Source organism: Hyla sarda, chromosome 7 (genome assembly GCF_029499605.1).
Source record: "Hyla sarda isolate aHylSar1 chromosome 7, aHylSar1.hap1, whole genome shotgun sequence".
NCBI classification, from domain to species: domain Eukaryota; kingdom Metazoa; phylum Chordata; class Amphibia; order Anura; family Hylidae; genus Hyla; species Hyla sarda.
In genome coordinates, this window is record NC_079195.1 from 361,443 (window position 1) to 375,318 (window position 13,876).

General features: G+C 43.0%; 1 protein-coding gene across 1 annotated transcript in view; it reads right to left on the minus strand.

Moving 5' to 3' along the window:
* Positions 1-8,508: 8,508 nt before the first annotated feature.
* Positions 8,509-13,876, minus strand: part of TNKS1BP1 (tankyrase 1 binding protein 1) — a 30,034-nt gene continuing 24,666 nt past the window's right edge. The window contains exon 7 of the mRNA XM_056529881.1: positions 8,509-10,043. Within this exon, the coding sequence (XP_056385856.1) occupies positions 9,986-10,043 (58 nt within the window). The 3' untranslated portion in view covers positions 8,509-9,985. The remainder of the gene's footprint in view (positions 10,044-13,876) is intronic.

Consider the following 13,876-nt stretch of genomic DNA (forward strand, 5'->3'; position numbering starts at 1 on the left):
CCATATCAGTCTGGGGCACTATACATGGCACCATATCAGTCTGGGGCACTATACATGGCACCATATCACTCTGAGGCACTGTACGCGGCACCATATCAGTCTAAGGCACTACACGTGGCACCATATCAGTCTGGGGCACTACACATTGCACCATATCAGTCTGAGGCTCTACATGTGGCATCATATCAGTCTGGGGTACTATACATGGAACCATATCAGTCTGGGGCACTACACATGGTACCATATCAGTCTGGGGCACTACACATTGCACCATATCAGTCTGAGGCTCTACATGTGGCATCATATCAGTCTGGGGTACTATACATGGAACCATATCAGTCTGGGGCACTAAATATGGCACCAGATCACTCTGAGGCACTATACAGGGAACCATATCAGTCTGGGGCACTACACATGGTACCATATCAGTCTGGGGCACTACACTTGGTACCATATCAGTTTGCGGCACTATATGTGGCACCATATCAGTTTGGGGCACTATTCATGGCACCATATAAGCCTGAGGCACTATACATGGCGCCATATCAGTCTGGGGCACTATACCTTGCACCATATCAGTCTGGGGCACTACACGTGGCACCATATCAGTCTGAGGCACTATACATGGAACCATATCAGTCTGGGGAACTACACATGGTACCATATCAGTCTGGGGCACTACACTTGGTACCATATCAGTTTGCGGCACTATATGTGGCACCATATCAGTTTGGGGCACTATTCATGGCACCATATCAGTCTGGGGCACTATACATGGCACCATATCAGTCTGGATCACTATACATGGCACCATATCAGTCTGGGGCACTATATCAGTCTGGGGCACTATACATGGCACCATATAAGTCTGGGGCACTATACATGGCACCATATTAGTCTGGGGCACTATACATGGAACCATATCAGTCTGGGGCACTATACATGGAACCATATCAGTCTGGGGCACTATACATGGGACCATATCAGTCTGGGGCACTATACATGGCACCATATCAGTCTGGGGCACTATACATGGCACCATATCAGTCTGGGGCACTATACATGGCACCAAATCAGTCTGGGGCACTATACATGGGACCATATCAGTCTGGGGCACTATACATGGCACCATATCAGTCTGGGGCACAATACATGGCACCATATCAGTCTGGGGAACTATATCAGTCTGGGGCACTATACATGGCACCATATCAGTCTGGGGCACTATACATGGCACCATATCAGTCTGGGGCATTATACATAGAACCATATCAGTCTGGGGCACTATACATGGAACCATATCAGTCTGGGGCACTATACATGGGACCATATCAGTCTGGGGCACTATACATGGCACCATATCAGTCTGGGGCACTATACATGGCACCATATCACTCTGAGGCACTGTACGCGGCACCATATCAGTCTAAGGCACTACACGTGGCACCATATCAGTCTGGGGCACTACACATTGCACCATATCAGTCTGAGGCTCTACATGTGGCATCATATCAGTCTGGGGTACTATACATGGAACCATATCAGTCTGGGGCACTAAATATGGCACCAGATCACTCTGAGGCACTATACAGGGAACCATATCAGTCTGGGGCACTACACATGGTACCATATCAGTCTGGGGCACTACACTTGGTACCATATCAGTTTGCGGCACTATATGTGGCACCATATCAGTTTGGGGCACTATTCATGGCACCATATAAGCCTGAGGCACTATACATGGCGCCATATCAGTCTGGGGCACTATACCTTGCACCATATCAGTCTGGGGCACTACACGTGGCACCATATCAGTCTGAGGCACTATACATGGAACCATATCAGTCTGGGGAACTACACATGGTACCATATCAGTCTGGGGCACTACACTTGGTACCATATCAGTTTGCGGCACTATATGTGGCACCATATCAGTTTGGGGCACTATTCATGGCACCATATCAGTCTGGGGCACTATACATGGCACCATATCAGTCTGGGGCACTATACATGGCACCATATCAGTCTGGGGCACTGTACATGGCACCATATCAGTCTGGGGCACTATGCATGGCATGATATTAGTCTGGGGCACTATACATGGAACCATATCAGTCTGGGGCACTAAATATGGCACCATATCACTCTGAGGCACTATACCTCGCACCATATCAGTCTGGGGCACTACACATGGCACCATATCAGTCTGGGGCACTACACATGGTACCATATCAGTTTGAGGAACTATTCATGGCACCATATCAGTCTGGGGCACTATACATGGAACCATATCAGTCTGGGGCACTAAATATGGCACCATATCACTCTGAGGCACTATACCTTGCACCATATCAGTCTGGGGCACTGTATATGGCACCATATCAATCTGGGGCACTATACGTTGCACCATATCAGTCTGGGGCACTACACGTGGCACCATATCAGTCTGAGGCACTATACATGGAACCATATCAGTCTGAGGCACTATACATGGAACCATAACAGTCTGGGGCACTACACATGGCACCATATCAGTCTGGGGCACTACACGTGGTACCATATCAGTTTGCAACACTACATGTGCCACCATATCAGTTTGGGGAACTATTCTTGGCACCATATCAGTCTGGGGCACTATACATGGCACCATATCAGTCTGGGACACTATACATGGTATCATATTAGTCTGGGGCACTATAAATGGCATCAAATCAGTCTGGGGCACTATACATGGCACCATATCAGTCTGGGACACTATACATGGCATCATATCAGTCTGGGGCACTATACATGGCACCATATCAGTCTGGGACACTATACATGGCATCATATTAGTCTGGGGCACTATACATGGCATCATATCAGTCTGGGGTACTACATACCAACCAAATACTCCTAAGTGTCTCAGGGCCAAACAATGAAAATAAAAATTTTAGGGACAGGTCCACAAGGACTGCCCTAAACTAGAGACCACTTAACTAAATTATTAAAACTTAAGTTTTATTTCAACTCTTTAAATATAAATTGTGCTTTTTGTTACCATAGTGAAAAAAATTTTAAAAGTCCAGTCATCCACTCTGTGACTACAAATAGATTAATACTTCCAATGTGCTTTGTGACCAGTGTCACTGTGGGAAAATCTAGTTCTTACAGACAGTGCTACCACCACTGACTAGGAAGAACTCCCACCCAATTACAGTATTACTCTTGTGTCACTAGGATGCCGTTTTATAAAAACATTATAGCCCCTCCTGCTAACGTTTCGCCAGTGTACCCTGGCTTTTTCAAAGAAGTGAGGACAGGCATACCATGCATCTATCATCCTTTTATATACTGGCTAATTAACTCCTGTGCGCATCATTTCCTGTGCGCATCATTTCCTGTGCGCATCATTTCCTGTGCGCTCGCACCACTCGGTTCTACATCATAACAATGCGCTGTTATCCACCAATCATATTCATTGTTTACATCAACACACTACTGTTTAGCCAATCCACCACCACATTTACCTGTGATGTCACCCACAGAGGCTCCGATATCCCTATCAGCGCCCGCTACGTCATCCTTCACATCTCCGTCATATCTGCCCACAGCCGATCATGTGACTGATCAGCTGACGGCCAATACGTAACCTCTACAACGGCCGCTGTTTACCTCGCGCATGTGCGTCACTGATCCCCCCGGCGCTTCTCAGTACTGCGCATGTGGCGGGACTTAGTCTCTACCGCAGCATAGTTTAGCACCGCGCATGTCCTTAGACACAATCTGATATACTTATAAATACTCATAGTTATAATACATTAAGGTGAGTATTAGGGATAAACTAGTAGCACTTGTAGATGACTAATCAAGACCTATTTCTTATATTGCATACACTATAATACGAGGATGTTAATCAGGTAAGTGTTAGGGATAAATCAGTGGCTCTTAAAAATGGTCTAATCAATACAAACATTTACATAAAAATGTGATAAACCTATATAAATATAAATCAGTACCTATTATAAATGGTCTAATTAATACAGACATTCACCTAAAAAATACAATAAATCCATGTGAATATAAACCATGTAAGGGCTCATATAATGCACTATAAGTATAATAGTGAATGCTAATACCATAATCCTAAATTCAAATAAACAACTATATATGTCAAAACAAAATCATATGTGTTAATGCCGATCCTTGATCGACCAATTACTGAAAAGATTCACTTCTGAGATCGTACATTTACGGCGGCTATGATTGAATTCATATATGCTGATGTTAATACTTTATAGATCAAACATAAGGGAAAAATTCCCAATTTAATTCCCAAAAATAATTATAAAAAGCATTACCTCTATAGATCACAGTGCTCATATATGACATTACCAAAACAAGATGCAAATATATTAATGACCTACTTGATAAACAACACATTGTTACTCATATTGATTTACTGCCTTCTTTTCTTCACACTTAGATCAGATAGTGAAACCAATCGGCCAAAAGGACAATATATAGTCTAACACCAGTAAGTACCCGAAATAGGCAATACCCCTAACTACAAATATTGCATGGTATACTCTAAAATCACTTTGGAGATTCAACAATCCATTAGCCATCTAAGAATGCGGAGTAGGAGAAGCCTTCATTAAGGTCACTTGGATTTAAGGACTTCAGCCGGTAAATCCACCGTGTTTCCTCTCTTAACAAGACCTGATCAATATTGCCTTTCCTTTCATTCAGGACCATTTTCCTTGGACCCCAAAATGTTATTGCATATTTTTGTGTAGAATGTATTGATCTCATATGTACTGATAGAGGTGTCTCTGTCTCAGTCTGTCACGATTCGGCAGGCTGGAGGTGGATCCTCTGTGCCAGAGAGGGATTGGCGTGGACCGTGTCGGTGGACCGGTTCTAAGTTGCTACTGGTTTTCACCAGAGCCCGCCGCAAAGCGGGATGGTCTTGCAGCGGCGGTAGCAACCAGGTCGTATCCACCGGTAACGGCTCAACCTCTCTGACTGCTGAGATAGGCGCGGTACAAAAGGACAAGGCAAGAGCAAGGTCGGACGTAGCAGAAGGTCAGGGCAGGCAGCAAGGGTCGTAGTCAGGGGCAACAGCAGAAGGTCTGGAACACTGGCTTGGGACATACACAAAACGCTTTCTCTGGCACAAGGCAACAAGATCCGGCCAAGCAATGAAGGGGAAGTGAGGTTAAATAGACAGGGAGCAGGTGGAGGCTAATTAGACTGATTGGGCCAGGCACCACTCATTGGTGTACTGGCCCTTTAAATCTTAGACAGCTGGCGCGCGCACGCCCTAGAGAGCAGAGCCGCGCGCGCCAGAACGTGACAGCCGGGGACCGGGACAGGTAAGTGGCTTGGGATGCGATTCGCGAGTGGGCGCGTCCCGCTATGCGAATCGCATCCCCGTCGTCAGTGTCAGTGCAGCGCTCCCGGTCAGCGGGTCTGACCGGGGTGCTGCAGAGAGGAGAACGCCGCGAGCGCTCCAGGGAGGAGCAGGGACCCGGAGCGCTCGGCACAACACAGTCCTTATTGTGCTCACATAGTTTTGCCCACATACAGCTTCATGCAGGGACACTGTACAATAGAAATGATATTCTTAGTACCACAATTTATGAACTCACTGATCTTATAGGTCTCATGGTCCACCGGATTATCAAAGCTCTTTTTCTTACACATAAATCTGCAATTGGTACAATGACCACGTGCATAGCTCCCTCTTGGTGGATCCGGTAACCGGTTGATGATTCCGATGATTTAGCCATACCTTTCTGGTGGCTGTGGACCAATAAGTCCTTTAAATTGGGGCCCCTACAGTATGTGATGCTTGGGTGAGGACTCAACCTATCTCCCAAATCCATATCTGACAACAATATGTGCCAATGGGACTCCAAAATCTTATGGATCTTCTGAGAGTAGGCATCATATGTCCCTATGCACCTAATTATGTTATCATCCTGTCTTCTCAGAGAGTCACTCAACAGTGTAGTTCTATTCGCCACTTTGGCTCTAGTAAAAGCCTTCCTCATATGTTGAGCAGGATAGCCACGTTTCTTAAATTTGTCAAACAATTTATTACTCTCCTGCAAGAATTGACTCTCCTCGGAACAATTCCGTTTGGCCCTTAAATATTCTGTGGGTGACATCACAGGTAAGTGTGGTGGTGGATTGGCTAAACAGTAGTGTGTTGATGTAAACAATGAATATGATTGGTGGAGAACAGCGCATTGTTATGATGTAGAACCGAGTGGTGCGAGCGCACAGGAAATGATGCGCACATGAGTTAATTAGCCAGTATATAAAAGGATGATAGATGCATGGTATGCCTGTCCTCACTTCTTTGAAAAAGCCAGGGTACACTGGCGAAACGTTAGCAGGAGGGGCTATAATGTTTTTGTCAAACGGCAACCTAGTGACACAAGAGTAATACTGTAATTGGGTGGGAGTTCTTCCTAGTCAGTGGTGGTAGCACTGTCTGTAAGAACTAGATTTTCCCACAGTGACACTGATCACAAAGCACATTGGAAGTATTAGGGTACGTTCCCACACGGCGTATTTTGCTGCGTATTTGCTGCGTATTTGGTGCTGCGTATTTTCCTACCCATTGACTTCAACAGAGAAAATAAAATACGCAGCAGCAAATACGCCGTGTGGGAATGTACCCTTAATCTATTTGTAGTCACAGAGTGGATGACCGGACTTTTTAACATTTTTTCACTATGGTACCAAAAAGCACAATTTATATTTAAATAGTTGAAATAAAAGTTAAGTTTTAATAACTTAGTTAAGTGGTCTCTAGTTTAGGGCAGTCCTTGGGGACTTGTCCCTAAAATTGGGGTACTACATGGCACCATATCAGTCTGGGGCACTACACATGGCACCATATCAGTCTGGGGCAGTATACATGGAACCATATCAGTCTGGGGCACTACACTTGGCACCATATCAGTATGGGGCACTACACGTAACACCATATCAGTTTGCGGCACTACACGTGGCACCTTATCAGTCTGGGGCACTATACATGACACTATATCAGTCTGGGGCACTACACATGACACTATATCAGTCTGGGGCACTACACATGGCACCATATCAGTCTGGGGCACTATGCATGGCATCATATTAGTCTGGGGCACTATACATGACACTATATCAGTCTGGGGCACTACACTTGACACCATATCAGTATGGGGCACTACACGTAACACCATATCAGTTTGCGGCACTACACGTGGCACCTTATCAGTCTGGGGCACTATACATGGCACCATATCAGTCTGGGGCACTATACATGGCACCATATCAGTTTGGGGCACTATACATGGCACCATATCAGTCTGTGGCATTACATGGGGCACGAAATCAGTCTGGGACACTATACATGGCATCATATCAGTCTGGGGCACTACACATGGCACTATATAAGTCTGGGGCACTATACATGACACTATATCAGTCTGGGGCACTATACATGGCACCATATCAGTCTGGGGCACTACACATGGCACCATGTCAGTCTGGAGCACTATACATGGAACCATATCAGTCTGGGGCACAATACATGGCTTCATATTAGTCTCGGGCACTATAAATGGCACCATATCAGTCTGGGGCACTACACATGGCACAATATCAGTCTGGGGCACTACACGTGGCATCATAACAGTTTGGGGCACTACACATGGCACGATATCAGTCTGGGGCACTATACATGGCACCATGTCAGTCTGGAGCACTATACATGGAACCATATCAGTCTGGGGCACAATACATGGCTTCATATTAGTCTCGGGCATTATAAATGGCACCATATCAGTCTGGGGCACTACACATGGCACAATATCAGTCTGGGGCACTACACATTGCACCATATCAGTCTGGGGCACTATACATGGCATCATATCAGTCTGGGGCACTACACATGGCACCATGTCAGTCTGGAGCACTATACATGGCACCATATCAGTCTGGGGCACTATACATGGCACCATGTCAGTCTGGAGCACTATACATGGCACCATATCAGTCTGGGGCACTATACATGGCACTGTACATGGCACCATATCAGTCTGGGGCACTATACATGGCATCATATCAGTCTGGGGCACTACACATGGCACCATGTCAGTCTGTAGCACTATACATGGCACCATATCAGTCTGGGGCACTACACATGGCACCATGTCAGTCTGAAGCACTATACATGGCACCATATCAGTCTGGGGCACTATACATGGCACCATGTCAGTCTGGAGCACTATACATGGCACCATATCAGTCTGGGGCACTATACATGGCACTATACATGGCACCATATCAGTCTGGGGCACTATACATGGCACTATATCAGTCTGGGGCACTATACATGGCACCATATCATTCTGGGGCAGTATACATGGCACTATACATGGCAATGTCTGGGGGGGCAGGGGTACGGCCCATACACCTGGAAGGCCGAGGACGTCCAGACAAATCATCACTCACACAACATTCTCCTCATACAGGTTTATTTTACGATACATCGGTGTCACCGTAAGAACATAAACCGCGTCCTCCACAGATTATAACAATAAAAATAGTTTCTTAGGGTGTACAATAGAAAATAATGAAGAAATTACTGTATAAAATCGTCACCACCGGGAAAACGGCGAAAAAAGTGTGACGGGCGCTGTATGGGCGGACACGCCGCTGACTCTGTATATACGGTATATACCACATCAGCCACACCCTGGAGGGGTAACCGGGGAGCGTGTCTCATTGAGCGTGGCGTCGTATCCATAGGTGATAGAGCAGAGGGATTTATAACTGTGGAGAATTCTCAGATGTGGTTTTCACTGGTACCACGTTTGTCTGGTTTTCACTGGTACCACGTTTGTCTAGATTTCACTGGTATCACGGTTGGTTTTCACTGGTACAACGTTTGTCTAGTTTTCCACTGATACCACGGTTGTCTAGTTTTCACTGGTACCACGTTTGTCTAGTTTTCCACTGATACCACGTTTTTCTAGTTCTTCACTAATACCACGTTTGTCTAGTTTTTACCGGTACCACGTTTGTCTAGTTTTTCACTGATACCACATTTGTCTAGTTTTCACTGGTACCACGTTTGGTTTTCACTGGTACCATGTTTGGTATTCACTGGTACCACATTTGTCTAGTTTTTCACTGATACCACGTTTGTCTATTTTATGCTGGTACCACGTTTGTTTAGTTTTTACTTTTTGATCATTTTTTATTCAGTTTCTTTCTGGGTTGTGATGTGATAAAAAATCCGCATTTTTGGCGTTTGGAATCTTGTGGCTTTTCCGATCAGGAATGTGATAACCTGAAAGTTTGGATAATTTGCCGCGTGCCGCCCTCAGGGATATATATTATTATTATATATTACTATTATTTTTTGTTTACTGGGGGGGGGGGGGAGATTTTTTTTATCATTAATATTTTTTACATTTTTTTAACCTTTTTTTCACCTCCCTAGGGGAGTAATCAGGTGACTGCAGTGCGGATGTTATACATTGATGGATCGGTTCTCTATTGGTTCGGCCTGGGTCAATAGCTGAGTCCCAGCAGCCTCCCTGACAACCAATCAGTATCCGGCGATGACATCCCAGCGGAGCAGGTCGGACCTTGGACGCCAGAGCTACTCACCAAAAACAGCAGCAATATGGTGGCCCAGGCTCCTGTGGATGAGCGGCGCCCCCTGGTCTATACAGGAACAGAGCTGAACTGCAGTACCAGGCGCGGCCACACGTACAGAGGAAAAGCCGGTCCTGGATGAGCCATTAAAGTGCCGCCATATATAACAAATGGTTTAGAAGAATACATTTATAGAATATTGTGCAATCCAAAATGGCGGAAAACCATGTGGTCAATAGACTTAAAGAACATGTATGAGTCTGGATCAGAGCGCACAGAGCAGCGTATATCCAGATGGCAGGACGCGGCTCCTCTGCTGTCGGGGGACGGACGCTCTTCATTTCGGATTCTTTTTCTTCTTCTTTTTCAGCGCCTGCAGCCAGTTGAGCGAATGACTGAAATAACGAAAAGAAAGAAAACGTGAAGAACATTCCTGTGATGAGATGAGATCCCGTCATGGAAACCTGTCTGGACCTGTAAGTCCTCCAATAAATCCTCCACCACCCCGGCCCGGCCATCATTATCATGGACATTATCTCTCATCTCCAAGGATTCACAGAACGTTCCACAGAGCGTTCCACAGAACGTTCCACAGAACGTTCCACAGAACATTCCACAGAACGTTTCACAGAACATTCCACAGAACATTCCACAGAACGTTTCACAGAACATTCCACAGAACGTTCCACAAAACGTTTCTCAGAACATTTCACAGAACATTTCACAGAACATTTCACAGAACATTCCACAGAACATTCCACAGAACGTTTCACAGAACATTCCACAGAACATTTCACAGAACATTCCACAGAACGTTTCACAGAACATTCCACAGAACATTTCACAGAACATTCCACAGAACGTTTCACAGAACATTCCACAGAACGTTTCACAGAACATTCCACAGAACGTTTCACAGAACATTCCACAGAATGTTTCACAGAACCTTCCACAAAACGTTTCTCAGAACATTTCACAGAACATTCCACAGAACATTCCACAGAACATTCCACAGAACGTTTCACAGAACATTCCACAGAACGTTTCACAGAACATTCCACAAAACGTTTCTCAGAACATTTCACAGAACATTCCACAGAACATTCCATAGAACATTCCACAGAACGTTTCACAGAACATTCCACAGAACGTTTCACAGAACATTCCACAGAACATTTTCCAGGTTTTTTTTCTGGGACGTTCTCCCTGAAGGAGACTATTGAGGGGGAGGACACATTTCGCAGATCTCCTGTGACATGACGGACATGTTTTCGGATTTCTTTATTCTCTCTACTGGATCCTAACAAGGGGTTAATGAGACGTCTGTAGATAAATAATCTATATTCATGGGATCAGCAGATTGTTATTCTTTTGGTGTTGTGTAATAAGGACCGGTGAAAGGGTTAACTGTAATATGGCAGATGTGTCCAGTAGGGGGCGCTGCAGGAAGAAGAAATCCTATAAATGTGTGAAGGTATGTGACCGCATCGGGGGTGTACAGGTGTATCCGATCTATACAGGTGTATCTGATCTATACAGGTGTATCTGATCTGTACATTACCTGCTGTATCCTGTATATATATATTTGTATACCTGCTGCTGTATACAGGTGTATCTGATCTGTACATTACCTGCTGTATCCTGTATATATATATTTGTATACCTGCTGCTATATACAGGTGTATCTGATCTGTACATTACCTGCTGTATCCTGTATATACATATTTGTATACCTGCTGCTGTATACAGGTGTATCTGATCTGTACATTACCTGCTGTATCTTGTATATATATATATATATATATATATATATATATATATATATTTGTATACCTGCTGCTGTATACAGGAGTATCCGATCTGTACATTACCTGCTGTATCCTGTATATATATATATATTTGTATACCTGCTGCTGTATACAGGCGTATCTGATCTGTACATTACGCGCTATATCCTGTATATATATATATATATATATATATATATTTGTATACCTGCTGTATCCTGTATATACATATTTGTATACCTGCTGCTATATACAGGTGTATCTGATCTGTACATTACCTGCTGTATCCTGTATATATATTTGTATACCTGCTGCTATATACAGGTGTAACTGATCTGTACATTACGCGCTATATCCTGTATATATATATATTTGTATACCTGCTGTATCCTGTATATACATATTTGTATACCTGCTGCTGTATACAGGTGTATCTGATCTGTACATTACGCGCTATATCCTGTATATATATATTTGTATACCTGCTGCTGTATACAGGTGTATCTGATCTGTACATTACCTGCTGTATCCTGTATATATATATTTGTATACCTGCTGCTGTATACAGGTGTATCTGATCTGTACATTACCTGCTGTATCCTATATATATATATATTTGTATACCTGCTGCTGTATACAGGTGTATCTGATCTGTACATTACGCGCTATATCCTGTATATATATATTTGTATACCTGCTGCTGTATACAGGTGTATCTGATCTGTACATTACCTGCTGTATCCTGTATATATATATTTGTATACCTGCTGCTGTATACAGGTGTATCTGATCTGTACATTACCTGCTGTATCCTGTATCTATATATTTGTATACCTACTGCTATATACAGGTGTATCCGATCTATACAGGTGTATCCGATCTGTACAGGTGTATCCAATCTATACAGGTGTATCTGATCTGTACATTACCTGCTGTATCCTGTATATATATATTTGTATACCTGCTGCTATATACAGGCGTATCTGATCTGTACATTACCTGCTGTATCCTGTATATATATATATATATATTTGTATACCTGCTGCTGTATACAGGTGTATCTGATCTGTACATTATCTGCTGTATCCTGTATATACATATTTGTATACCTGCTGCTATATACAGGCGTATCTGATCTGTACATTACCTGCTGTATCCTGTATATATATATATATTTGTATACCTGCTGCTGTATACAGGTGTATCTGATCTGTACATTACCTGCTGTATCCTGTATATATATCTGTATACCTGCTGCTGTATACAGGTGTATCTGATCTGTACATTACCTGCTGTATCCTGTATATATATATTTGTATACCTGCTGCTGTATACAGGTGTATCTGATCTGTACATTACCTGCTGTATCCTGTATATATATATTTGTATACCTGCTGCTGTATACAGGTGTATCTGATCTGTACATTACCTGCTGTACCCTGTATATATATATTTGTATACCTGCTGCTATATACAGGTGTATCCGATCTATACAGGTGTATCCGATCTGTACAGGTGTATCCAATCTATACAGGTGTATCTGATCTGTACATTACCTGCTGTATCCTGTATATATATATTTGTATACCTGCTGCTATATACAGGTGTATCTGATCTGTACATTACCTGATGTATCCTGTATTATATATATATATATATATATATATATATATATATATATATATATATTTGTATACCTGCTGCTATATACAGGTGTATCTGATCTGTACATTACCTGCTGTATCCTGTATATATATATATATTTGTATACCTGCTGCTGTATACAGGTGTATCTGATCTGTACATTATCTGCTGTATCCTGTATATATATATTTGTATACCTGCTGCTGTATACAGGTGTATCTGATCTGTACATTACCTGCTGTACCCTGTATATATATATTTGTATACCTGCTGCTATATACAGGTGTATCTGATCTGTACATTACCTGATGTATCCTGTATATATATATATATATATATATATTTATTTGTATACCTGCTGCTGTATACAGGTGTATCTGATCTGTACATTACCTGCTGTATCCTGTATATATATATTTGTATACCTTCTGCGATATACAGGTGTATCTGATCTGTACATTACCTGATGTATCCTGTATTATATATATATATATATATATATTTGTATACCTGCTGCTGTATACAGGTGTATCTGATCTGTACATTACCTGCTTTATCCTGTATATATATATTTGTATACCTGCTGCTGTATACAGGTGTATCTGATCTATACATTACCTGCTGTATCCTGTATATACATATTTGTATACCTGCTGCTATATACAGGTGTATCTGATCTGTACATTACCTGCTGTATCCTGTATATATATTTGTATACCTGCTGCTATATACAGGTGTATCTGATCTGTACATTACCTGCTGTATCCTGTATATATATTTGTATACCTGCTGCTATA